This window comes from Prionailurus bengalensis, chromosome B4 (assembly GCF_016509475.1).
Source record: "Prionailurus bengalensis isolate Pbe53 chromosome B4, Fcat_Pben_1.1_paternal_pri, whole genome shotgun sequence".
Lineage (NCBI taxonomy): Eukaryota > Metazoa > Chordata > Mammalia > Carnivora > Felidae > Prionailurus > Prionailurus bengalensis.
Window position 1 is genome coordinate 73,310,535 of NC_057358.1, and position 27,260 is coordinate 73,337,794.

Consider the following 27,260-nt stretch of genomic DNA (forward strand, 5'->3'; position numbering starts at 1 on the left):
AACCAGCCCCTGCATCTCAGGTGTAAATCCCACTTGGTTGTGGTGAATAATTTTTTTAATGTATTGTTGGATCCGGTTGGCTAATATCTTGTTGAGGATTTTTACATCCATGTTCGTCAGGGAAATTGGTCTATAGTTCTCCTTTTTAATAAGGTCTCTGTCTGGTTTTGGAATCAAGGTAATGCTAGCTTCAATGAGTTTGGAAGTTTTCCTTCCATTTCTATTTTTTGGAACAGTTCAAGATAATAGGTGTTAACTCTTCCTTAAATGTTTGGTAGAATTCCCCTGGAAAGCCATCTGGCCCTGGACTCTTGTTTTTTGGGAGATTTTTGATTAATAATTTGATTTCCTTACTGGTTATGGGTCTGTTCAAATTTTCTATTTCTTCCTGTTTCAGTTTTGGTAGTGTATATGTTTCTAGGAATTTGTCCATTTCTTACAGATTGCCCATTTTATTGGTATATAATTGCTCATAATATTCTCTTGTTGTTGTTTTTATTTCTGCTGTTGGTTGTGATCTTTCCCCTTTCATTCTTGATTTTATTTCTTTAATTAATTAATTAATTAATTTTAATTTATACCATGGGCTTTTGTTTTCTTTTCAAGAAAACAACAACAAAAACAATTTATAAAATTGTTTTTCAGATTATTACTTTACTCTTGTTAAAAGTCCCTTTCCTTTTTCTTTTTGATCAAACTGGCTAGTGGTTTATCAATTTTGTTAATTTTTTCAAAGAACCAGCTTCTGGTTTCATTGATCTGTTCTTTTTTTTTTTTTTTTTTGGTTTTGATAGCATTAATTTCTTCTCTAATCTTTATTATTTCCTGTCTTCTTCTGGTTTTGGGTTTTATTTGCTGTTCTTTTTCCAGCTCTTTAAGGCGTAAGGTTAGGTTGTGTATCTGAGATCTTTCTTCCTTCTTTAGGAAGGCCTGGATTGCTAAATACTTTCCTCTTATGACCGCCTTTGCTGCATCCCAGAGGTTTTGGGTTGTGGTGTTATCATTTTCATTGGCTTCCATATACTTTTTAATTTCCTCTTTAACTTCTTGGTTAGCCCATTCATTCTTTAGTAGGATGTTCTTCAGTCTCCAAGTATTTGTTATCTTTCCAAATTTTTTCTGGTGGTTGATTTCGAGTTTCGTAGCATTGTGTTCTGAAAATACGCATGGTATGATCTCAATCTTTTTGTACTTGCTGAGGGCTGATTTGTGCCCCGGTATGTGGTCTGTTCTGGAGAACATTCCATGTGCACTGGAGAAGAATGTATATTCTGCTTCCTTAGGATGAAATGTTCTGAATATATCTGTTAAGTCCATCTGGTCCAGTGTGTCATTCAAAGCCATTGTTTCCTTGTTGATTTTTTGATGATCCACTTATCTGTTATCCTCACCAGTCTGAGTTCTTTAAGGGCACTATATCTTTGTATTCCCTGCTTCTGCAAATAACAAATAATCAATAAATGATGATCACAACAAGTGTAACTTATGGAAGGCTTACTATCTATCTGTGCTAAGGTAAAGGCTTTACCCACATTATTTCATTTAATCCTGATAAGTCATGTGTAGTCTGTTTAACACAAATCTGGTTGAACGAACCTCCCCAAGTCTTCCAGGAGTCCGGGATCTTTGTGTCGTTAGCACACAAGTCAATATCATGTGAGCCCTTACCATAACTGTCTTCCCCAGGATTTCTGCACCCTTCCGAGAGCTTGTTTTTTTTTTTTTCATAGTGTCTTCTTGCTTTTATTTTTCCATTCCTCCTGAATTCCTGACCTCACTTGGATCTTTCCTCTTGCCTGTGTCACCTCTCAGCTTTATATCAAACATGGAACATAGGCCTTTTCTTTCACTTCACCACACTCATTAGCATAAGGTAGTTGCAGGTGGCAGATTTTTTACCAAAGTCTTGAGAAAAATAAAGTGGCATATTGCATTGCAGCACAGCATGCACTATAAAATTGATCATTATGCCAAATATCTCTGAAGGGATGCACAAGAAACTGCTAATTGCAGATGCCTAAAGAGAAGGGAACTGGAGGGTTAGGGCTCAGGAGTGAAAGATGGGCTTTTAATTTATACCATGGGCGTTTGTTTTCTTTTCAAAACAACAACAACAACAACAAAAAAAGCAACTTATAAAATTGTTTTTCAGATTATTACTTTGCTCTTTTTAAAAGTCCCGTGGCCATTCTCATCCTCAGAACATGTCCTCTGGCTGCCTCTTGTAGTACCTCAGCTTTCTGAGGTGGACTCTCTCCTTTCTCCCGACTCCCTTTACTCTCAACCCTTCCTTTATTCTCCACTTCCACACCTCTTTTCTGGTTCTCCCTTAATTGTACCTTTTTTTCCAATTTTCCAGACTAGGCCCAGAAGGATAGAGAAGGAGGAGTCCTATCTTTCATGTCCAAAGAGACCATCTAGCTTCTCCATGAATCATGCAGGAAGCTGCAGTCTGTTCTTATTTGAAGTCACACCTGCTAAAATGACTATAATTTTTTAAAAATGAAAACAACAAGTGAAGATTGTGAAGATCAGAGAAAACGGAAACCTCGGGCATTGCTCACAGGGGTGTAAAATGGTACAGCCACTATGGAAAACGGTTTGACAGTTTCTCAAAAGGTTAAACTTAGAATTATCATATAACCCAGCAATCCCACTCCTAGGTATATATCCACAAGAATTGAAAGCAGGGACTTAAACAGATATTTGTATGCCCATGTTCATAACACAGTAGCCAAAAAGGTGGAAACAACCAGTATCTACCGGATACAGATAAATAAAATGTGGTATATATGTACAATAGAATATTATTTAACCATAAAAAGGAATGAAATTTTGTTATGTGCTACAACATAGATAGACCCAAAAAACACTATGCTTGGGGCGCCTGGGTGGCTCAGTCGGTTAAGCGTCCGACTTCGGCTCAGGTCATGATCTTGCAGTCCGTGGGTTCGAGCCCCGCGTCGGGCTCTGTGCTGACAGCTCAGAGCCTGGAGCCTGTTTCAGATTCTGTGTCTCCCTCTCTCTGACCCTCCCCCATTCATGCTCTGTGTCTCTCTGTCTCAAAAATAAATAAACATTAAAAAAAATAAATAAATAAATAAAACAAAACATTATGCTTAGTGAAATGAGCCTGACACAGAAGGACAGATATAATATGGTTCCACTTATATGTGGTCCCTAGAATAAACAAATTTATAGAAACAGAAAGTGGGATAAAGGTTATTAGGGACTGAGGGGAGGGGATAGGGAGAGCTATTGTTTAATGGATACAGAGATAATGAAATGGGGATATTGAAAAAGTTTTGAGTACAGAGAGAGGTGATGGTTACACAACATTGTGCATGTATTTAGTGGCACTGAATTGCATCCTTAGGAATAGTTAAAATGATAAATATTACGTTATGTAAATTTTACCATGGTAACCCTCCCTCCAAATACCATATTTTCTACACCTGCTATGTACAATTTCCCCCATGACAGAGATGCAAACTCGGGCTGAGGAAAATAACATTGTCAAGGACACACATCTAGGAAGTGCAGATTGGAATGCAAATCCAGTTGTGGACTCAGGCCTTCTCTTAATCCTAAACCACTAAATCATTATCTCTTATTTACTGTACTGGTTTGTGATAACACTTTTAATGTTAAAGTGCAGTTAACTGTTGGTTTGTTCCCCTGGCTTGATTGTGAACTTCTTATAGGAAGGAAAAGCTTTCTCCATATTTGAATGCTTAATGATTAACTCAGAGGCTGACACATGGAGTCTTCTGGAAGCTGAAAGCGTTGCTAAGGGTTAGGCCAAGACCCAGCCAAGGACTTGATCTGAAATGGGGCTGTGATGGATTCTGTTAAGGAACTCTGCAAATGTGAACATAGCACTTATGCCAGCACTTAGATGTTGGGGTGCAGGGCCAAGGAACACAGTCTCCGACCTCAGGAAACTTGAGTCTAGTGGCCCAGGAATGGACAGTGAGACAGTCTTAGAGAACCACCAGACACATGCTCAGAGAGCGCATAAGGTACAATGGAGGAGGCAGCGCCTGATCTGAGTCTTGATGAAAAGACGGGGAGAAGAAGAGCAGGAAACAGTGTTCCAGGCAGAAGACAAAGCAAGTGTGAAGACATGGAGTGTATAAAAGCATGGTGGGTACTGGGAATAATTCTTTGTGGCTGGGATATGGAGTAAGGGGAGGGAGATGTGCTATGATCCAAAGCCGGAGAGGTGGAAGAAGTCCCAGCTAGGAAGGGCCACTGAGATTTGGGACTTCGTGCTGACAGATGGTTGTAAAAAGAGAACTGACAGGGGCGCCTGGGCAGCTCAGTTGGTTGTCTGTCTCTTGATTTTGTGTCAGGTCATGAGCTCATGGTTTGTGTGATCAAGCCCCGAGTCGGACTCTGTGCTGATAGTTCACAGCCTGCCCGGGATTTTCTCTCTCTCTCTCTCTCTCTCTCTCTCTCTCAATCTCTCTCTGTGCCCCTCCTCACCTCAAAATAAATAAATAGACATTAAAAAAAATAAAAAAGAGAACTGACATGATCACATTTGTTCTGTGGAAAAATCAGTCTGAATGCAATGTGGGGAATGGATTGGATGGCGACAGACAAGGCTGGAATCCCAGGGTGGATTCCAGAGATGCCAGTGGCTTGAAACCATCTGAGAAGGCTTACAAGCCAAGAGTTACAGGCAGGGCCCTGTCACTCAAGGGATGTAGCACAGATGTCAGAAATAGGGACTGACAGCCAAGCCTGACAGTCTAAGGAAGCTGCTGTCAGAGAATGGCTGCAGAAGTCAAAGATGGAGTCCCAGGAGCCAGGCTGAGTCAGAAGGCAAGAAAGCGGGTGCCAGCATGGGGCATGGATTCCAAAACTGGGATCTCAGGGACCCTGAAGAGCCTTCAACATTATAGAGGAAATGTCAAAGCAGCAAGACACATCCCCTTGTTATGAGAGGCGGGATGACCAGGAGCCAACCATTCAGGTCCTGAGATCTGTTCTGATTCACTTCTCTGTGCCCAGTCCCCTCTACTTACTCTCCACACAGTGTAATCTTTTTCTTCTCCCATTGAACTGCATTGAGATTTTGAGTGACCATTAATTCAATGATTATTCAGCACCCCAAATGAACTTATCACTTTGACAGAGTCCTTGGGACACAGAGGCCAAAAATTGGTAGTGGGATGGAGACACCTGTCTTCCTTGGAGCCTCGGCTGAGGGGCACTGATGAGTTCAGGGTGCTACAGTCTGTGTAAGCACCTCATCATATTAAGCAAGCTCAAGAAGGGATAAATAGAAAAAAAACCCAATATTTATTGATTAGATCTTTTTAGTTCAAAACTAATTTTGAAATTTCCAGTTGTGAAGGTGAAAATTGAGAAAAAATTGACAATTTCATGTAGTGCAGACATGTAAAAGTCACCTTGTTGTGAGCCTCAGAAACACATAATTGACTTAATCAGTCACATTCACCGTTGGTTCAAGTTGGCCACCTGTTGTCTGTCAGTTTTCCCACCCCCCACCCCCAACACCAAAGAACTAGAGCACTGACCACAGCATCCATCTCTCTGCATACTTGCCCCACCCTGCCCTTTCCAGAACCCTCCTGAAACAACCACTGTCTTGAATGTTGCGTATATCACTCTCTCTCTAATCGTTGTATCCAGCACATAGGTAAAGCTGGTCTAGATACTGTTTAGTTGTTGTTTTGAAACTTATGAAAAGAACATAATGCTGCAAGTATGTGATATTCTGAGGCCTTGCATTTTTCATTCAAGGTATTACTAAAACGAACTGTAGTTTATTCATTCTCAGTGTTTACAGTTTTCCGTTGTGTGATATACACAGTGAAAGGCACTTTCTGGGTTATTTCACTCCATCTCCAAAACAACCCTAAAAATGGGTGTATAATATTCATCCTTACTTTGGGAGCAAATTAATTAATGGCACATCAGGACTGAGGCTTGAGTCTCAACTCCCTCACTTTCTGGGCAAGTTACATAATCTCTTAAGGTTGAGACTGGATTTGTAAGCCTCACTTTCTTCTTCAGTAAAATTTGGATTGAAAAAAAAAAGCCCCTCCCTTAGGGGATTGTCGTGATTATCTCAGCATGGCACCTTGCAGGTGGTAAGTACTAAATGATGTGAATTACTTTAGATTTTATTACAAAGTGAGGCAACTGGGCCATTGGCAGGTTAAGGAGATCTTTCTGGAGATCACACAGCTAGCAATGGCAAACCAGAACTTAAACCTGTCTTTGCACAACTACAAGGTTATGCTTTTCCCCCAGACCTTTAAGTGTAGAGTGTGTGTGTGTGTGTGTGTGTGTGTGTGTGTGTGTGTTAAAAAAAAAGGGTGCTTGTTTAAAATGCAATTCACTAGGTTCTCTCTCACAAGCAAGAAGGAATTTCTCTTGCTTCATTGCCTTTAGTACAGGCAGTAAGTACTAAACATTTCTTTTTGGAACAGTTTATGAGAGAAAAATGTTTTCAAATTTATGAGGCTCTCATGCATTTTGAGAAGAGATTTTCATATTCCACATATTTCCTTCTTTGGATCTTTCTATTTAGGGATCAGTTTAAAAATACAATCCCTCTCTCTGGAGCAAAAAGGTTGTGAACCCTGAGTTTCATATCTCTTGAGATTTTCAGTCACTTTAAAGGAGAAATACAAAGAAAATGAAAGGAAATAAAAAGAAATGTAGCTTATTTTTGGCTTGGAAAACAGCACGATTCCATGATAGGCTGCAGTAAATTGGAGACACTGAAAGAAAATTCATCATTTACCAAAACTTATGGGATGCTTTTCCCCTCAAGAAAAATAAACAGTTGCGTACTGGAATTACATCCTTAAATAGGCCTCTTCAATATATCTGGTTCCTTTTACTGCCTGTTGACCAGATGCCTCTCTTTAAAAAATTTTATTGATGTGTGATTTTGCCACATTTTTAGTAACAATGTATATAGCTTTAGAAGCTTAAAGCTCTAGTTTGAGGACCTAGAAGTAATGTCCCAAGCCCCTAAGAAACAGATGATTCACAGGATTTGTTTGTGCTCAGTTGTCCATTTAAAACTAAAGACCCCTAGAACTAGATCAAACCAGAGTTCAGTTTTGTTTTTGTTTTTTTTCAAAGATTTCTCTCCCTACCTTTTTGAAAAGACCACACCTTCTTTCAGTGAACTGAAGGCAATTCTTGGCAATGGCATCATTGTTGACTCGGGGACAGGAAATGGATTGTTCAACATCTATGTCTGTTTTCTACTTTGATTTCTTTCCCTGTCCCACATTAGAGATACCTGGAAGGACATGAGTGTTTCCTCAGCAATATATACATATCAAGGAGACTTGGCCTCTGTGTGACCCAGTGTCAATCATGAGATTAGTGGGCTGTTCCGAGGTAAAGATGATCGGGTTGTAGACGGGATGCCTGGGCCACCATCTTGTCAATAGGGGAGAAAGAGACTATTAGAAAATTGTGACTCAGTAGTTGAACTTCAGGCCAGCAGGTTCTTGGTATCTCGGGGTCTTGTTCTTCTGAAAGAACTTAGACTCATGTTTTCAAAGTATGTTCATGGGGCTTTAGATTTTAAAGTAGCTCCTTGTGGGCCATGGTGGAGAGATGAAGCAGGTAGAAAGGGTTTGGGAGCCAGAGCCGTTAGGCTCTAGACCTCACCCCTCACCATTTCAACCCACACAGCTCTGCTTTTATCTCATTGATAGATTGGACCTTACATCAGATATATTTTTTTAATGTGTATTATTTATTTTGAGAGAGAGAGAGAGAGAGAGTGTGTGTGTGTGTGTGTGTGTGTGTGAGCATGACCTGGGGAGGGGCAGAAGGAGAGGGAGAGAGAATCCCAAGCAGGCTCCATGCTGTCAGCACAGAGCCCTACGTGGGTCTCCATCTCACAAACTGTGAGATCATGACCTGAGCTGAAATCGTTGGATGCTTTACTAACTGAGTCACCCAGGTGCCCCTACATCAGATATTTTTAATATAATCATATAAGGAAGTTGAACTTACCAGAACTTCTTTCAGGGAAAGTAAGTGGTTAGGACGACTGCTAAGATAAGTCCAGTAAATATGTGTCCAGTAAAATGCCATCTCAGGAAAGTGAGTCTTAATGACTTCAAAACTTTTGTTCGTTTGAGAAGGATAAGCAGGTTTGAAGACAGAGTTGAATTGCTAAAAGACAGAGTTGAATTGCTCATGGGCATCAAGGACAGGCTGTGTGTATGTTGTGGGAGGAAGGCCAGACAGAGAATCTCTTGTGCACAGCACAGCCAAAGGGACTTGGGAGAAGAAACGTGTCAAATGGTATTTTATGAAGTGGCACACAGGAGGACATGTAATGTAAAAAATCTCCTTTACTGTCCAATCCTCTGAATACCCACATTCCAAACAATATTTAGTCAAACTTGCTCAGTGATGCTTTGAGGCTTTCATTGTGAGTAGATTCTTCGTGGAGAAGGCAAGAGATACTGAGGTTTGTAAACTGATGGTGTAGACAAGAAACAGACACCATACGTGTTTCATCTGGTGATTCACCAGAAGGACTCCCAAGACTCAATAGCCGGTAATACTCACTACTGAGATTTATTACAGCAAAGGGTACAGAGCAAAAGGAAGAGGAAAATGATACGTAACATTGGAATCCAGAGAGGTCCGGCACAGGGTCCTAAGAACTTCCTTGTCTGAGGCCACACAGGAATGAGTGCTTTTTTTCTAGCAGTGAACTACAGGGACGTGTGTGGAATGTCTCTGCTCAGGGAAGCCAAAATGAGTCTCAAGGTCTAAGGCTTTTATGGGGGACTGGTTACGTAGGCATATTCTGCTTGGCAACCAGTCTTGGCAACCAAAACTCAGGATCTCAACAATGAAACTAGGTGCACGTCATTAATCTTGGTGTCTGTGTAGAGCAACCTGAAAAGCCAGGATAGCATGGTCCATTGCTTTAGGTATATGTAACAATACCATTAGTCACTAGCATAAAAAACTTTCTGAGGTCCACATTCCCAGGAGTTGGCCAAGAGACATTCATGGTTCCCTTGAAGACATAAGTAGTAAGCAACCAGACTTGCTGTGTGAATTCTTCCCTCACAATATGTGGAACACAACCAAGTCTGACTAGGATTCGAAATAGATTTCACCACCGCAAAATCACATGTATGTAGTAGAGGTTAAAGATGGCTTCTGCCACCTGGAGGCAGATCACAGGCTAGGCAAGAAGCCTTCCTGTCATAGGCTATTGGTTGAAGATGAAGAAACTATTATCTTTTAAGTCAGAGTGTTTAATTTCATGGTACTTGCTGTATTTATTTTACAAGCATTTAGTAAATTTTTGCTTAAAACTTGGAGCCTTTTCTCAACTTATGTGTGATGTGCTAGATTGTTGTGAACGTTGGGGATATACTAATGAAAAGACAGGTGTCTGCGCTTATGAAACTTACGACTCATAGGGGGGAATCAGAAAAAAAAAGTAATTTGAGGAAGGTATAATCCATTGATTTGGGGCAGAGTTGTAAAAGAAGACTGGTGTTCTCCCTGGGAGGCTAGAAAAAGGAAATTAGAGAAAATGAGATTATCAGTACTGCAAAGCCGTTTTATCACTTTCCTGCATGCCTTGCTAGCTAGGGTGACCAACCATCCCAGTTTGAATGGACTGAGGGGTTTCCTAGAATGCAGTACTTCTAGTGCTAAAGCTGTGACAGTTGGTGACCCTATTTCCAGCCCATGACCATTTCACTCCTCCTCCTCCTCCTCCTCTTCCTCCTCCTCCTCCTCCTCCTCCTCCTCGGGGAACTGTTCTCCCAACCACGGGGCTGGGTCTTGGTAGCCCTGTTTGTCCTGTGTCACCCTGCCAACCTGGCTATGGTAGAAATGAGGACCCAGTATTAGCCAATGTTTATCTAGAGAAGTTGGCTGAGGAAATTGCTCACAATCTAACTGCAGAGTTCTGTAGTGAAGTGTCACATGTTTCTGTCACTGAGGTCTCTGGAGCAAATCTCGTGTTTGACCTTTGGGAAGCCTGTTTTTCTTTTAATTCTCTGAGGTACCTGATCTCCTTCTGAGTTCTCTTCCTTTGCCACCATTTTTGCTTAACCTAATTTAAATGGATTTTCTTTACTGTTACCAGAAACTTAACTAAGCCAATTGTCCAGGAAAGAGTATTTCCAAGTCAGGACAGACTACTCTTGTTCTTTAGTTAGAAGTGCTCCTAGAATATTCCTCAGGTTTACTGGAGAGATCTTTTGGGAATAGCTAACTACCTGGTTATAGAACTGTATTTTCATCTCTTGAGTGGACCTACCCACCAAATACATTCCTAGTTTCAGATTAATTAAATTGGTATTCTGCTTCATTTTGGTATCCCTTTTCTTTTTGGAATGGCTCAAAGTGTCTGGATTCTGTTAAAACTGGAGTGTGACACACAACCTCATCATCTTTCCCAAGGGCATGTTATTTGTATGCAGTAGGTGTGCAAAGAACACTCAGATGAGTAACTGACACCTCTAAGCCTTTTGTTAAATCGGAGGTATTGCATATTCTGCTCTACTTTCTAACCACAAATAATGCCCTCCCACTTAACCATTGCACTTGCAGAAAAATTGTGGCCTTTGCAACCACTCCCAAGCGCACCTGGTGCTGTATCTTCTTTTGTTTTGGCCTTGGATACTTCACTGCACATGCTCTAAGCTGAAGGCTATCAGTAGGCCATACCTGAACTACCGTTGTGTATCTTAGCAACCCCTCTCCCATCTAGTGTCACTCAGATAAACTTCAGCCTGTCTGCGGATTCATCTGCAGCCACAGTGCTGATGCTTTCCTGGGACCTCACCTAAGCTGAACTCCACAGGACTTCTTCCTAGGCCTATTTCAGCACCCCTTAGTTTTATCTGTGCCTCAGCATCAGCTGGGGTAGGTTTCTGGGGTGGGGGTGGGGGTGACCTGTGGGCTGCCCTCCAGACCTATGGAATCAGACTGTGTAGCTGCACTCATAAAAAGCTCCCAGGTGATTCTGATGCACTACTGGCCTACCCACAGCAGGCCCAACTCTGGGTCCTTGGGAGGCCTTTCAGCAGGTTCTTCCTTCCCTCTTCACACTTTTAGGAACTTGAAAACTTTTTTCTGACCATTCTCTTCATCATACTCCTTACCATTATATGGACACCTCAGTAGGTCCTGATGTAAAATACACCAGAGACTGTTTATCCCATTACCTTAAAGAAAACACGGACTACTCAGGATTAAGCATGTATTTATTTTAGTTCAGTTAAAACAAACATACATTGTTTCATTGAAACGGTGTAGCACTCTTTGCCAACAAGTCCTAGTGGAAGTGTTGGCCTCTAACAGTACAGTGGGGGTATTTACACTATATACATAAAGCTAACACACCCAGGTTCTCAAAGATCTTTCATTACACTAGATCACATTTGATTTCATTACACTAGATCACATTTTGAAACTACTGCATTTTGAAAATTAGACCTTATTTAAAATTTAAATAAGAGATCTGAATTTGCACCAAGTTTTCATGAAAAAATGTGATGTTCATCCAGTCTGTTTATTGCAAATACAACTTAAAGAATACTTTAAGGTTTTAGTGTTTACATAATTTGTCAATTTGTTTATATTGAAATCTCTGTACAGGTACTTTGGGGACAATTCTTATAGATACATAATGTGAATTCATCAAAATGCAGTTAAGAAACTTACAGGAATATATACACTTGAACCCAGACCCAAACCTGACATTATATACATTATATATTACAAATACATATGGACAGACAATGTATGTACAGATTATCATAAATATTGAAAAATAGGTTAGCTTTAATGGATTAATGCTGTTCTATAAATAACATTACAGTTATAACTGAAACATCCACGGAAGACAGTAATGCAAAATGAGGTGACAAGACAGTGGTTTTAATACTGAAGACTGCTCATTAATGGGAATTCACTGTTTAGGAACCTCAAGGCAGACAAGATAGCTCCAAGAATATCATGCAATGGAATTTAGGCAGTTCATTTTGAACCTCAAACAGCCAAAGAGGATTGAAGGAGCCTCCCCACATCAATTCACTGTGAGAAGAAAATTCTTTTTTCCATTCCTTTCTGGTTGCCATGGTAGTTTCTCCCACATTGAAAGGATGTAAACTGTAGAAAACAACGCTACTTGGTATATTCCCTGGCAGGTCTCAGATACAAAGTCGGCAATCCTTCCAGGAACTCAAGTAGAAGTGCCAATTCTCGGTCTGAACTAGAGGTGAGGTTCTGGATTTGAAGGGAGTGCCAAAGCCCAATTAAATGAAAGCAGTGCTGTAGAATCCATCTTCTCACTGCCTTTCTAGATGGTCCCCAATTACTCAATTTTTGTAGAAACAAAAATGGATCATTGGTTTCACCCAATGTAGCACTACAAGACGTCTTCCAGTTCCATCCACAAGGGTCTTTACAGACACATCCTGTCTGCAATTTACTCACATATAATACAAGAATGTGTAACAAAAACCATGTCTGCCACATTTCTGGCCCTGGTCTACAACTAGAAATGCTTAGTTCAAGAGAAAACCTTAAGAGCCAGATGACCAATTAATGATTCCATTATTTGCTTCCCTCAACCACTAATGGAATTATGTATATACTGGATTTTAGACATTATGCCTGATGAGCAAAGTACCACATTATTTAATATATTCACCATACACCATAACGTACAATAAATGTGCTCTTAAAGCCAAGTAATTTTTTTCACTTCTAACTGGCATTGAAATGGCAGGGTGCACATGCAGTTGGACCAACTCCTTACACTCAGGTTGCACTGGTTTCCCTAGCTAACCACTTGTTGGATGTAAACAATTCTGTGTTGTACAAGAATGAGATGACAATCCAGTGCAAATGAGTTTTTAAAAAATTACTGCATGAGAAACCCAGTGGCCTATACAAAGAGAACTTATACCAAATATCGGTGTAACCTGTGAAATTAGACCTCTACTGTAGACAAAACATGAACACAACTAAGCCATACATTATCAAGTAATTCACACTTCCAGGAGCAGATGAGCATTTTGAAAAGTTGCACTCTCTGGATACAATAGTTTTGGCCTGTAGCCATCAAATGCTCATTTTCCACTGCTGGAAGCAATGTCAAAAAAGGGCTGGCCCAAAAAACCCAGAGCTGTCAATACAACTCTGGAGACAGATGCAACTGAATAAACCCTGTTTTACCCAATTGCACTATTTGGTACCTCAAAATTAGTTATTTTACTTTCCACAGAAATATTTGCATTATATCTTCCATTCTAACAGACTGAAGCCATAAATATCTCAGTCTGAACGAAGCAAATTATTTGGGGCCACAGAAGAAAAGTGATGAACAAATTCACCTGATTTGGTATAACAATATTCAATTATTCTTTAATGGTGAAGTCTGAATGGAAAAAACTATGCTCCTATTCACGGTACAATTTTTCATTACATCATTTTCTCTAAAAATTTTTTGGGTAAAAAAAGTATTTGGCTTATTATGCCTACAAAAAGGCAAATCATTTCATAATACTAACATTTGTTTTTAAATACCAATGAGTTTTTCTTAATGGAATTTGTTGACAGTTGTTTTTGGAGAAGGTTTTAAAAAAAAGCAATTTTTTTAAAAGTAAAATAGTGCTTCTGAGGTCTTTAAATATTTTTGGTACAAAAACATAATAGTGTTTTCCTCAATGGTTATTTCAATACTTTGCTGTAAATTAATAAGAACTGTTTCTCACATCGAATGGTTCCATTAGGCACATTCAAGTAAAATCATAAAATATCCAAGTTAAACAATGACACAGCCAAACATGTGGCTTGATAAAAGTTAAGAGTTCGTCCATTCTCTGGAATGGAATAAAATTGTCACTTCCATTAACCCGAGACTCGTGGTTTTGTTGTTAATATCCATTTCTAGTATACAGAATAATTTCTTTAAAAAGAAAAAAAAAAAGTTCACTTATTCTGCACTCAGAAGAACCAGCGAGGAATCTGCACTTCAAAAGGAAGTGAAACTGAAAACATTAGGTGAAATTTCATAGTGAGTTGAGTTGACTCAACACTGGCATCAAGTGGACTATGGGAGTTTCAGTGGTGCCAGTTAATGGCCACCTCCATGGGCATTGTGCACCCAATCCAAAACAATCAAGGCCATGCTTCCGGTCATCACCACTATGCCACTTAATAGGAAGAACACAGCCTGCAATGAGCAAAGAGAAACTGATCAGCAAGCAAAGAAATATATCCACTCAACATTCCTTCTTACTTTTAAAAACAGTCTTGTAATTACTAAAATTATGCTGACAGCATTTCACATACCTTGCTAACTTGCTAAAGATATTTAAACTGTTGTTAAGGTACCAGGGGGTTACCTGCAGTACAAAATAAGTCTACTTTTGAAATCTTCCCAAGTTTTGCTTTTTCATTCCTTTGTCTCAAATGAAAAGGTAAATAAATGTTCTTTGCTTAATAAACTCCTTCATGTAATAGAATGGGACTGATTTTTTGTTTTGGGTTTTTTGCATTTTTTAAAGCAAAAACTTCAATCACAGAATCAAACCGAAGTCATCCTAAAATGCAGCCTGCATCAGAGCCAGAAGTTTTCCAAAGAGACAGGAGTAACTTTACTCCTAATTCTACCCCCTTCAATTATTGCCACTATATATTTTGAATGAAACAAGATGGCAGGTTTTTTTTATAAGCAATTCTAGTTCTTTAATCAGACTCGAATTGTAGCAGAGTAACGACTAAAAAGCAGTCTTCTCCCTAAATAGCCCCACCACCAGTTAACATATCATATTCTTTGTAAAATTAGTTGTTATTCCACTTTAAAGTACATTATGGCACTTTGAAGTGTTGTGACAGCTCCCCACAGCTTTGCTTTGAAGATGGTTAGTTCTGTTCTCTCCTTTAACAAGAAGGCCTATTTGAGTGTCTGTCACAAGGGGCACTCCAGCAAACACCAGTTAAACTACTACTGAAAGCTGAGTCAGTATCTCCACTCTTTATCTCTATTCCTCTCTCTAAAATATCTCAACAGCTTTCCTGCAATTAACTTAGGCTTGTATTAGAAGCAAAATGGTCTTTCACCGCCCGTCCCCCAACCTTCCACCTGTATGCAGAATACACCATTATAGAACTATTTGCTAGAAACTCAGAAGTATAACCACAACAAACAGCTAAGAGACTAAAATTAAAACCAGGTGAGGAAATTCTGGTTAGAAGATTACAGTTTCTGGTAGTCAGGGTATCTCACTCACCCCAATCTTCTGTACGGATTTCATAGGTTCTTTCTTCACTAGCTTGATATAAAAAGCAGATGGAAGAATAAAAATCAACATAGCAGCTGCAGATGCACCTGTAAAAGAAAATTTTCTTGACAAATTGTCTTGACAAATCAGTGAGTCGCTTGTCATTCATTTTTTAAACTTTAAAATCCCTTATATGTGAAAAAACTTCCGACACTTGCTCAAACTTACCAATGAAACCAAAGATGTCTCTAATAGTTGGGACAAAGATAACAAGCAAATTGGTAAACGCCAAGATAGACACTGTAATGAGACTATGACGCCACCAACTGAAATCTTTTGCTGCACACAACAAGTGAGTTATGGAACTCCGGATCTGCAAAAGAAAACACATACAGAAATTGCAATTCCAGCTTTGAATTAATGGGAGAAAAAAATCCCAAATAACGGGAAATATATCTAAAAAAGCAGCTTTCTAAATTGTTAAATTGTGTCCCTTCCTCTGCTGCCGTTTCCTTAACATCTGGATGCCGGAAGATCATTTTAGATCTTCAATTATGGAAAAAATGCCCCAAGACGTTTGGAAAATCTACAAAGTATTAAAAAAAAAAAAAAAATCCCTCGAAAACGACCATCAACTTGGTGTTGCTCACAAATCTCCACGTTTAAAAATGCATTCCTACTGAATGAAAGCAGAGCAGGGAGGGGATTACTTACCGGGAAAATCACTACTGGTACTGTCAGAGTGACAGCCACTAGCACAGCCAGCCGAACGATGAGAAGGAGGATATCAGTTCCCATGATAGTAGAGTAGGTATGAAGCAATTCTGACTCCACATGTTCTATGGGGAAAGACAAAAAAAAAAGAAAAAAAAAAAGCTTCAAGTGTGCCATTTCCTCTAGAGATCAGGTAGAAAATCTAACAAATCTAACTTACAGCAAATTTACACCAGTTATTAGCTACTCACAAAACGACTATAAACTAAGAGGCTAATAAGATTAATTTGGAATTAGGGTTAATGCAATTAAAATAACATTGAAGGGAAATTTTCCTAAATACCAAGCAGATTTAGCCACATGACCCCCATCAAAAACAACAGGAGCTAAATAGCTAAATCCCATGGTCTGGCTTACAGTTTGTGTTGTATAACAGAAAGGTGATTGGAAGAGGAGGTGGGGAGGATGAATTTAGGTGCAAGCGCATCACATACAAATGCCATCACATGACTAATGAGATGAACCTGGGCTTGAGAAGTCACAGATTAAATACACTATATTCCTATAGTCTAAAGCTCCAAATTCAGGTTCTCATCACAGATATGAAATATACCAAAATAGACAGAATAGAAGTGATAGATTATACACAAGAAAGTATCGATTTTATTTCACAAAGTGTCTTTTTCTGAAATCCAGACATTATTTACCATAAAATGTCAGGTATCCAAAGAGGGCAGCAAGCAGGTACATGAGAAACATAGCGAAAAATGAAATCTTGGACACATCCATCATTCTTCTACGGCTGCGGCTGTGTAAGTTCAGAGAAAAATACAAATTTGTATTTTAGCAGTAGTTATCGCAGTAATATAATACTTTTCTAACTTTCCCAACGAATGTACATAAAAATAAGTAAAACACTCACCCTTTCAGCTCTTCATAAATGGGAAGAATAGCAGGATGACAGACAAATGAAAAGGTCAAAATTGGCACAGCGTAGACAGTCTGCAAAAAAAAAGTAAAAATTTACTTAAAATCCTTATGGAACACGTTGTGTTACCACAGTTTTGCAGCTTCTATTTTGTATTAATGAATTTTAGGATCAGAACCTCAAAGTCTCCCTTGCATAATTAGATTCCCTTCTAATCTGTTCACTAAGTGTGACCAACATACTAACTTCTAAATGTGTCAATTATTAACATCATAGGATTAGTTCATTTCTCCATCTATATTAAGATACAAACCTACGGCTTTCTTCTCAGTCCTCAATAATTCAATAACTAGCTACTCATGGTTGAAGAGTAGCTATTCACTCTCCTCCCTTTTCCTTGGGAATTAATTTCTGGTGGAGAGTTTCCCTCTCTTCTTCCCTAAAATCTTACTTTAAGGAAATAAAGACTATATTCAGTTACCTGGGAGTTGAAGATAAAATAACGTGGTTTGCAAGTATCGTCATCAGTCACATTAAATACCATCTCAGGTGCAAAAGCTGTTGGCTGTGTTAAGGTGCTGTTTACGGTTTCGTTAATTATCAAGGCAACTTCCACAGGACAAGGGATCTGGAATTTCTTGCAAATCACCTGAAAACATTATTTTGCATTTGTTAAATTGAATAATTTTGCATTTGTTAAACTGAATAGTGTGACTGGGCTCATAAGAGAATCTCTAGTGTTACAGAAAAATTATACCTACCACAATCAGAAAGAACATCATGCACAGTAAGGAAAGGCCACTGGTATATCCCAAATATCCTGTAAGAGGGGCAGAAATTAAACTTTAATTCAGCAGATTGCAGGCAAATATATTTTCTCAACTAAATAACTCAATGCTGCCTAGAAGACTTTAGTGTGAACACAATACGAAATTTCTAATTCTTAAATACCCAGGTATAGAATTATGTAAAAATAAATAACTGAAGGAGTGGAAACTTTCATTTTGTATGATTATTTATGAAGCAGAGATATTAACAAATGTCAACAAGACATTCTAGCCCCTGGCCACAGGATTTTGAAAGGCCTACACAGGGGTGTATTCTCCCGCTTCCAAAGTTATGTGTTGGGGACCTGTTGGCTTTCCATTTCTATTAAGGGCAAGCCAACTAGCTGGTGAGAGGCTCATTTCAATTCTTTTGAGAGGAGTTTGCTCACCTAAGTTTCTCAGCAGTGACAGAGGAAGAATGAGCACCAGCGACACCAGCAAAACCAAATAGTCACCGTTCAGATACCACAGTCTGAATTAAAGAAAAGAGAAACAAGGTCAAAACCAATCACGAAAATCCCCAGAACGTTAGACACATCTTCTCCTGGGACTCATTTTATAGAAATACTATAAAAATAAACACACAAAAAAGACAAGTTTGGAAAAAGTGCTGCTTATTCACAGACAGAGCATAGGCAGGAATAAATGTCTAACTCTGTGCTAGCTGAATATTCACTCAGGTTAGAAATGGGGTGTGAACAGTATAACTTTTGTCCCACTGTCTGCTCTGGGAAGGCTGCCAGCTGATTCATAACATAAAATGCTTCTTAAAGGCTTGATACTAATGTAAGGAACAAAGCAGCATTGTTAGGCCAGTAATCTTATCTTGAAGCATTTTGAGAAGAATTGTACACCAACTCTGTAACAGATAGCTTTAGAGCCTGCAATTTTTAATGCTAGAGACAAGAAAATTTAAAAGAAGTTTCTTTCAGACATCCATTAGCACAAGTACTTATTCAACACGTCAACAAGGAGACTTTTTCATACTTAGGTAAAATACACAGGCAAAGAAAAGACAACAAAACCCAATTCCCCAAACCAGGATTTATTCCAGGTTGTCAAAAGTATGTTGTGACACCTTGACCCACCTTGACTCCAAAAACAGTCAAAAGGTCCCTTCTGAACTTAGAGAAAAGATTACCCATGTGTCCTAAGAGTTCTAACGAGGTCTCTTCCTTTCCAGGTAATCAACCATACCCTCTTTTAAATAGCCTTTCCAAATTCTAAATGCCCTGTGAATTCTACTCCACTTACTTCGGCAACAAAGACCCCACAGAAAACTAGTGTTTAAGGTGGCTTATTAAATTTCTCAAGCCAAAGAGATAACCACATTGCTCTACTTTGAGATAATGAGCTGCAGGCGGGAAAGTGAATGATCCTTCCCCATGTTTACTTTAGATAAAAACCTGTTCCTCCACTGGGAGGAATAACTTTGCTACAAGGATAAGGTTTCCACAGTGTGGTCATACATTTTCTGGTATTATACATTTTGAACAGATTTAAGCTTTAAGAATTTCAAATTTACAAAAAATCAGACAGGATTGGTCTTTAACATTACTCAAAGCTTCAACCTGACTTAGGTTGGAGTATGTGTTATTCAGCTACAATCTCTCAATGAATATAAAAAAAGTGAAGTTCTAGGGGCGCCTGGGTGGCGCAGTCGGTTAAGCGTCCGACTTCAGCCAGGTCACGATCTCGCGGTCCGTGAGTTCGAGCCCCGTGTCGGGCTCTGGGCTGATGGCTCAGAGCCTGGAGCCTGTTTCCGATTCTGTGTCTCCCTCTCTCTCTGCACCTCCCCCGTTCATGCTCTGTCTCTCTGTCCCAAAAATAAAATAAAACGTTGAAAAAAAAATTAAAAAAAAAAAAGTGAAGTTCTAGAAAACCTGTTTTCACACACAGGTTACAGAAGTTATTCAGAGTTACAGCACTAGCTTCAACCTGCCCTCTTTCTTAAGAGTTCAGCTCAGTTGACGGGGGACTTCTTGCTCAATTTCAACAGGAACACTTACGGAAAAATTATTGGTAATTATTTTGTATCCAACTTTGATAAAATGTATCTAACCATTTTAGACTATAATTTTTCTTATGAGTAACCTTACTTAGCACCTACCCAGTTGTATCTTCAATGTTCATTAATGCCTGGATCACCAAAGGTAACTCATATTTCACTATGAAGAGGTAGCTTGACATAGCTGGAGGAAAACAAAATTATACCATTACAAGTGCAAAATGTGGCATGTGACACCGAAAGTAACGTGTCACCACTCTGTGCTACACAAAGAGCAAAAAGTCTACCCAAATCACCTTTTAAAAATCCTTACCTCCAATGTTCTGCATTGTGATTGATCCAGAGGCCGCAAGCTTTCCAACTAATCCAAATGCTTTATGTCCCAACTGTTCGTATAATAAAGACCCTGTAATATGAAGAACACAGAAGCATGAAGGGAGAAAATCGTGACAGGCATAAATTGTTTTAGAAATCTCAAGAATGCTACCATACCTCCTTCATTGGCAGTTTTCAAAAGGAGATGAACAGAATACAGGGAAAATATGGACACAAATGTCAAGAGAATTCTGATGAAGAGAAGGAAAAGGCACAGGGTTATCAATAAGCACAGCTGTATTTAAAGACCATTCTTTTGCTTGTAGCTACACATTAAATACGGAACGTAACGTGTCCTAATAGTTCTTGCGCTAGACAGAAAGCCTCCAAGGACTGGTGTTTACTCTCCTGGCTAGAGTGTCATCTTTTCTTACCTGGTACTAAAAACTTGCACCGTGTCTCAGGTGTTAGTTCTACAATACTGGTTAAAGCAGGGGTTTACCTCCTGACTCAAGGGTGTCGGGAGACCCAGGAAAGCTCAACTTTAAGGTGGTGGACTCATGAGACTTGAACTTTGATTCTGGCACTGTAATATTTAACTGTATCCTTGCCACTTCTCTGCATTTTAATAGTTCCTTTTATCTATAAAATGGTGGTAATTATCTGCCAGTAAACCCAGCCCACAGGTTCAGGAAAGATCTTGAGACCACCTGGACTACATAAATAAGAGGAGGAATGGGACTATAAAGGGAAAAGAGATAGTCAGGCACAGCTTTACAAACAACTGGGCACAAGTCCGAGAAGTAACCACTGTGACAATATACCATATTGCCCACCATGGTGTTAAATACAGGCCCAGTAATATGACAAAGTTAAACAATGCCTGTGCTAGAACAAGCAGGCTATCAGTTGACTGGGCTATCTCCTCCCCTCCATCTGGTGGAACAGAAAAAAAGTTAAAAAATAGGGAGGAACTAAAGGTTCCCTAATGTCACTTAGTTTTAAGGGCACAAGTTCTTTCTCACTGCAGCTTTACTTTCCTCCCCTCCTGGGCAAGCCAAGAAAAGTATGGATTTCATTTTATTAAAAAGAACAACAACAACAACAAAAAGTCAAAACCAGAGAAAGCACAGAAAACTGTGCAAACAAGAGAGCCCCTTTGATTCTGTACACGAACACTGAATATGGTATCATATCAGGTCTGGCAAAGAACCGAATGTCTGTTAGTTAAAACCTAGGTGGTTGCATTAAAACTGCCATTCTCATGCCACAAGTTTCATGGGGTCTAGTCTGAGGTGGAAAAATGACACCATCAGCCTTACTTTTACTTCTAACTGTACAAAGTTGTTGGTGTAATCAAAAGCAATGTTCAAAGTATGTTGACAAATTCAGCCCTTCTTTCTTACACTGAAATTACAATGAGGGATGAATGGACTTCATAACCTTTGAGGTCACTTTCAATTTCAAGACTGAGTCTGCCTAATAAGCGTAGCTAGAGTTGTTTAACCAGACTATGGCAGCCACGTGGCTTTTGGCCCATTTACCTCCATACCTCTATATCCTCTAAATATACCTTGTAAGATACTGATGGGATTAAACACTCACTTCATCACTCCTGATGTTATTTAACCATTTATTAAAAAGGTTAATCAAACACAGAGACTTTACCAAAGTATAGGTAATTTCAAAAGTGCAAGGGTAACATCAGAATTTTGTTTTCACTTATGAAACAGGTGCCATTTTGTCTTGTGTAATTATAACATATAACCATACCAGCAGCCTTTAAAGACTGTCTCTAGTTTTTATAATAAGAGCCAGGAAGGACTTCAAATATTTTAACAATGACGCCATTCAAGTTCCCCAGTAAAAACTTTGAAACTCTAGGGTCCTTTCGCTGTAAATTCCTGGTCCTTCCCCTTAGTAAGAATTCTGAAAAGCTTCATGCTAAAGAAGCAAGCTGCTGGAATCCTAGCTTCCAATGCTCAAAGCCAGGCTTAACTTCAGTGTGGAATTTCACCACAAAGCAGAACTTTGCAAAGGTCTGCTTTTCCTTTCATGAACATGCTATTCTGCTGGAGAAAATAACTTGAGTAGATGGCACGAGGCAGCTAACTAAAACACATCTGTCACAAAAGGGACAATTCCATACTCCCTGTAAGCTACAGTTTCCTCATCTGCACAATAAATCACACTATCTTCCACAGAACTTGCCTTAGCCAGGAGCCCATAGGTACTTAACAGCTATGATACAGACATCACTGAAAATGTATGGTCAAATTTACATGTACTTTTGTACTTCTTTTTTTCTGGACATAATGTCCACACTTGTCTTATCTTCCAAGGATTAGTGACCCCACATCAGTTAACAACCACTGTCTTCTATAGCCCCCAAATTCTAGTCTAGGCATTTATGCTAGAAAGCACTGGAATAAGTAATTTTAATTGGGCAACTAAGGAAAAAAAAAAAAACATTTAAAAGCAAGTACTTATTAAAATATTTATTTCTTTGCTATGGCATGTAGCAACCACACAGACCTGAAAGAAATAAATATTAAAAAGGAAAAAAAAAAACAAAACAAAAAAACCACACCACATATGGGTTCTTTCAGTGTCCAGAAAATTATGACTCACTTTTCTTAGAACAAACATGTTCCAGGTTAAGCAAATACCACCACACCCTATATATTTTAAAAAGTCTGTTTTCCTTATGCAAAGGTTCTTGGGGAAACTCACTTATAAACCAATTTGGAAGTACCATGCTTATTAGTATTTTTGCTTTCCATTTTGCCAGAACAAAATTTCTAACCACCTTGGATTTATCAATAGTTCTTCTTCACAATTCAACCCGTTACAACTTTTAACTATTCCAATTGATTTAAAGACTGTTGGTTTAATTATTAGTTTTAAGTGTTGTCCTACTTCTTCCTAATTGGCTTTCTTGGTATCATGCAGTTACACATCAGAATAAAGAGGTTTTTGGATTTTTCATTTTAAATTTCACACAAATGATTTTTAAGTCCACTACTTCAACTGTAAATTCCATCTCTGGAGCCAAAAGTATGTTTTATTGTCATATTAACTGCCCTGCATGGCAGACTCACTACTTACACATACTTACATAAAAAGAGCAATTCCAGTATTAGCCATGGCATAAGAAAGCCCAAGGATTCCACTGCCCACAATCGCATTGCTCAGATTAAATACTGACATTCCAAAGGAAGTAGTACCTGGATGCTACATAGAGGGAAAACGATAACCAAACATATAACAATAATTAAATGGAGAAAACCAGCTTTGGGCAAGTTAGATTGAAATCTAAACGTAAAACTATTCTTTTACTCCATAAAGCCACAGACAAACAAATTATTATTTTCAACTTACAAAGTCTGTTTCATACTTCTTCTTTCCCAAATTCGATTCAAGTAAGAAGTTCTGGTTTTCAGGATCTACATCTGCATAATGGCTGTGAGATTAAAAAAAAAAAAAAGAAAAAGGGTAAACCTGAACTGTTTTTGAAATATACAACGGAATGCTTGAACACAGACTGCCCTTTAGTGCTGTCACACACCTTTAGTAAAACGCCTAAGAATTAAGTAGGAGTCGACTTTCACACGAAATACTGTCACTGCGACAATCGGATACTCTTTCAGAGATTACACACTCTCCAAATGCTACAGTAAATTAAAGCAACAGAAGCAGAGTCGGGGTAAAGAACCCCGGACCCCCCCCCCCCCCAAGCCGTTTTAAGAAAAAAAGCACACAACTTCTCCTACCTTTTCAGAGCAGCTTGCTTGGTGGGGTAGGAGTAGTTGAAGTCGCTGTTGGAACTGTAGCTGCTGCTGTCCTCATCCGGGGAAATATTGAACCTTCCCATTTCGGCTTTCTTCATGCTGGCACCGGGAGGAAATAGGGTACAGCGATCAACACTGGGCTCCTTTTGTCCTTGGCAGTGCACCGGCCCGCGCGGCTGCCTGCGAAGAAGGTAGAGGCGGCGCGTCAGGACTGCAGCGCCCGCCCGCCCGCCGTGGTCACGTGACGCCGCGGGGAGGCGCAGCGCGGCTGATTCATCCCCGGCCAGGCGAGTGGAAAAGTACCAGCCGAGCGAGAGGGGCGGGGGCGCGCCAAGGGGCGGAAAAGTACAGACAGCGAAGCCGCGAAGAACAAAGATGGTCCCACCGCGGCGATGTGCCCGCAGAGGCCCGTGCCCTCCGGACCCTCTCCAACGGATTTTGGTACTGCACCCTCTCCATTATCCCAAGTGTGAGGAGTGGGGTGCAAGGGGGCTGTTTTGCTTTTCCTCCAGCCTCTCTGGTCGTGCATAGGCACGCCGGGCATTGGTTAGGTGTGCGCGCACCCCAGGCGCACAGCTTCCCGTTCCTAGGATTTGCAACAGCAGTGCGCGTAATCCGTCCTTTCGTGCCCACGGTCCCCACACGGGGAATTGCCTCTGCGGCACATAGCGGACTCGAAGAGGGCATAAAGGGCTGACAGGAGTCCTCTCTCGAGAAAGGGAGAACACCCGTTACCCAGCAAGCAGAGGCGGCGAGGGTTTGTTTACACGCGCACGCCCGTGCCCTCGAGCACACTCGTCTACAGGCATTTGGCTCGCGAGCGCTTCGCCCGGCTGGCCCCTCCTATGCCCGGAAAGGAAACTGATGCAATATCGATCGCCGATTATCAAATGTTCCTGGCCCGTCTTCCCCAACCGTGGCCTCTGTATACCAGAAGCCCGAACCCACCTCCGCTGCTCCCAAATTCCAGGACCCCTCGATTTAATTTTTTTTATTAATGCAAATCAGTCACAAGACTTGCCGCAGCGGGGCCGCGGGCCGGGCTGGTTCCCCTCCCCCTAACGGGAGGATGCGGCTCCCCTCCCGGCGGGCACGCGGCCCCCGCGCCGCGCCCCTCCCCCGTCCGGAGGGGGCGGCGACCCCCTTACGGGCCGGGGTCGAAGACGGGCCCCGCCGACCACAAACGCCAGTCCTGGGAGGAAACGACCCCCGCAGCTGCCTTCCAGCCGCGGCCCCTCCCGGACGCCCCTCCCCCACTCCCGCTTGGGCCCGCGCCCTTTGCACAGACGCCCCCGCGCGCGTTACCTCGGTGGTCTCGGCTCTCGTATCCCGGAGACGTCACGAAAACGCCTTCAGTGGGGTTTTCTCAGCTAAACAAAAATCGCAAAACAAAAACAAAACCAAAAAAAAAACCCAACAATAGGCAGGAAAAATAATTTTAGCAAAAAAAAGGAAATGGCAAATTGCCGCCCCAATCGTCCGGCGTCCGCCGTCTCAAGGGAAAGGCTCGAGTATACAGGAACGCGTGGTTCGGCTGCCAGCGGTGCTGTGGGTAAAGCGCTCCAGGACGGCGGCGTCGCGCGGCTCTGAGGCTGCCCGCGGAGCAGCGGGTTATAGCGGCCGCCCAGGAGGACGCGTTAGGGGGCGGGGCCGCAGCCGCCGGGGTGCTGTCTCTTTGTATATCAACACCACCTGGGCTCCGCCCCCGGCCCGCCCGGGCCCGCAGGCCCCGCCCCGTCCCACCCCTCTACCCGCGGCCCAGTCGGGGCCGTAGCTCCGCCCGCTGGCGCCCCCCGCCCTCCGGAGAGCCAAACCCCACTCTCTCCGGTCTCCTAGTCAGCCCGGAAAGACCCCCCATGCTCATCTTGGCCTGTTCATGTCAACCTCGATATGTGCCCAACACATGCGGTTGTCTTTAAGGAGCCTTCTGCTTCATTTCCCTTCCGTCCGAGTTACCAGCAGTCTTTGCTTTCTCCTCCAGGCTTTTTGGGGACACATCCCGCCCACCCAACTCTCTCCTGCCTGTTATTTTGTGATTTACTTGGGGTTTTTCTCTCGCAAACTTGGACTAACGCAGCAACGTTGTCTCCATGGTCGATTTCTGTTCTCGTTCTTTCTTCTCTGTCTAGACCTGCTTTCACTCTTCAAAACTAGCCTGGTGGGGCCAGCTCCATGTCGGTCTATCCTTTTTGTATGAACGTGGAAAACCCTAGTAGGGGAAAAACTACATGCCGACCAGTAAGCCAGAGACCCTTTGAAAGGGGATCCCAGATGGGCCTCCGGGGTGGGGGGAGCCGCTCTTCTGAGAAGGTGTAGGAGTTCCCAGTTTTCCTTTCGCAGACACATTTCACTCATTCCACCACCCCCAGGCCCAATTTGAGAGCATTTCTCACCTCGCCTTTCTTCCCTCGTATTTACAAAGGCGCTGCCTCCACTGGAAGGCTAGTCTGGAAGACTTTCTCCCGACCGAGCCCGTCCTTCCCTTCCAGTGGTGATGTGGTCTTGCTGAGCCAGGCAACTAGGGGGCCCCTTCGCTGCGGAATACTCTGTGCTGCCGAAAGGCAAGAGTCCATCCCTTGCTGGAAACAAAGGCCCCTTAGGAGAAATGCTTGTTGAATGAATGAATAAACAAACGAGTTTGACCTACTGCTGTCTTCCTTTTGGGGACGTGGGAGAGATTGGGCAGGGCATAGAGGAAAGGGTTGGGTGTGATCACAATTTTTGCTTTCAATGTTTTCCTGAGGAAATCTGTACAGCTGTCTATTTCCGTGGCACGTGAGGCTGCGGATGCCCTGGGCCTGCACCAGTGTTCGTGATTGACAAGGGAGGACCCGATTTCCCCTTTGCACTCCTATGTTCTCCACCCCTTCTGGTGGTCAGACCAGTCTCACAGAAACAATATGCTTTCCTGCTTTAGTGCCCAACTTGCCCTCACCATCACCCAAGGCTTAGTCACGGAGCCTCCGGCTGCCCCCTCTTTCTGCAGGAACTCTTTTCTCAACCATGTGGTGCTGGACTTTTTAAACCTGTGCTGTCTTGTACTCAAAATTGTTGGAGTTTGTTTGTAGTCTGCTCTCCCCGGGGGAGATGGTGAACTTCCCCAAGGCAGGTTTGGCATCTGACACACAATCAGGACTGAAAAAACTTACCTTTCTTCCACATTCTTTCCCTAATAACACCAATCAACTCTTCTTGTCAGGAGAGCAATCTTAGTGGTGGGTTAGAGAGGACTCCCTGCAAGTTTCTTTATATCAGGTTTCAACTGATAAAAATCAAAAGGTTTGAAACCACTTTTTCATCCTGGTGAGTCCCTTTGCCCAGTCAGATGTGCTAAGGAAGCCCTCAGGGTCTGTGGTTATGGTTGGCAAGGTGCACCCTCACAGCTGGATC

The 27,260-nt window shown here is 41.3% G+C and overlaps 1 protein-coding gene across 3 annotated transcripts; it reads right to left on the bottom strand.

Moving 5' to 3' along the window:
• Positions 1 to 11,240: 11,240 nt before the first annotated feature.
• On the bottom strand, positions 11,241 to 25,530 carry SLC38A2 (solute carrier family 38 member 2). 3 transcript variants are annotated; one of them, XM_043563507.1, is made up of 16 exons: positions 25,176 to 25,530; positions 23,853 to 23,969; positions 23,461 to 23,542; positions 23,198 to 23,313; positions 20,257 to 20,330; positions 20,078 to 20,170; positions 19,867 to 19,948; positions 18,146 to 18,228; positions 17,691 to 17,749; positions 17,411 to 17,578; positions 16,924 to 17,003; positions 16,709 to 16,809; positions 16,002 to 16,126; positions 15,516 to 15,660; positions 15,297 to 15,394; positions 11,241 to 14,236 (listed from the first exon to the last, which is right to left on the bottom strand). In XM_043563507.1, exons 2-16 carry the CDS (start codon positions 23,966 to 23,968, stop codon positions 14,138 to 14,140), a joined length of 1,521 nt encoding a protein of 506 aa, XP_043419442.1. In that variant the 5' UTR covers position 23,969; positions 25,176 to 25,530; the 3' UTR covers positions 11,241 to 14,137. The 3 variants fall into 3 exon arrangements, with proteins under 3 accessions (XP_043419442.1, XP_043419441.1, XP_043419443.1); XM_043563506.1 differs by having other exon boundaries at positions 23,853 to 24,050; positions 25,176 to 25,529; XM_043563508.1 differs by lacking the exons at positions 23,198 to 23,313; positions 25,176 to 25,530.
• Between the last annotated feature and the right edge of the window lie 1,730 nt (positions 25,531 to 27,260).

Coding starts and splice junctions, on each gene's coding strand:
- SLC38A2 (XM_043563507.1), bottom strand. CDS start 23,968: ATGAAGAAAGCCGAAATGGGAAGGTTCAATATTTCCCCGGATGAGGAC. Junction 17,750..18,145: donor GTCACTGCTGAGAAACTTAG/GTGAGCAAACTC, acceptor CCCCTCTTACAG/GATATTTGGGATATACCAGT. Junction 17,004..17,410: donor ATTTTATCTTCAACTCCCAG/GTAACTGAATAT, acceptor TTTTTTTTGCAG/ACTGTCTACGCTGTGCCAAT.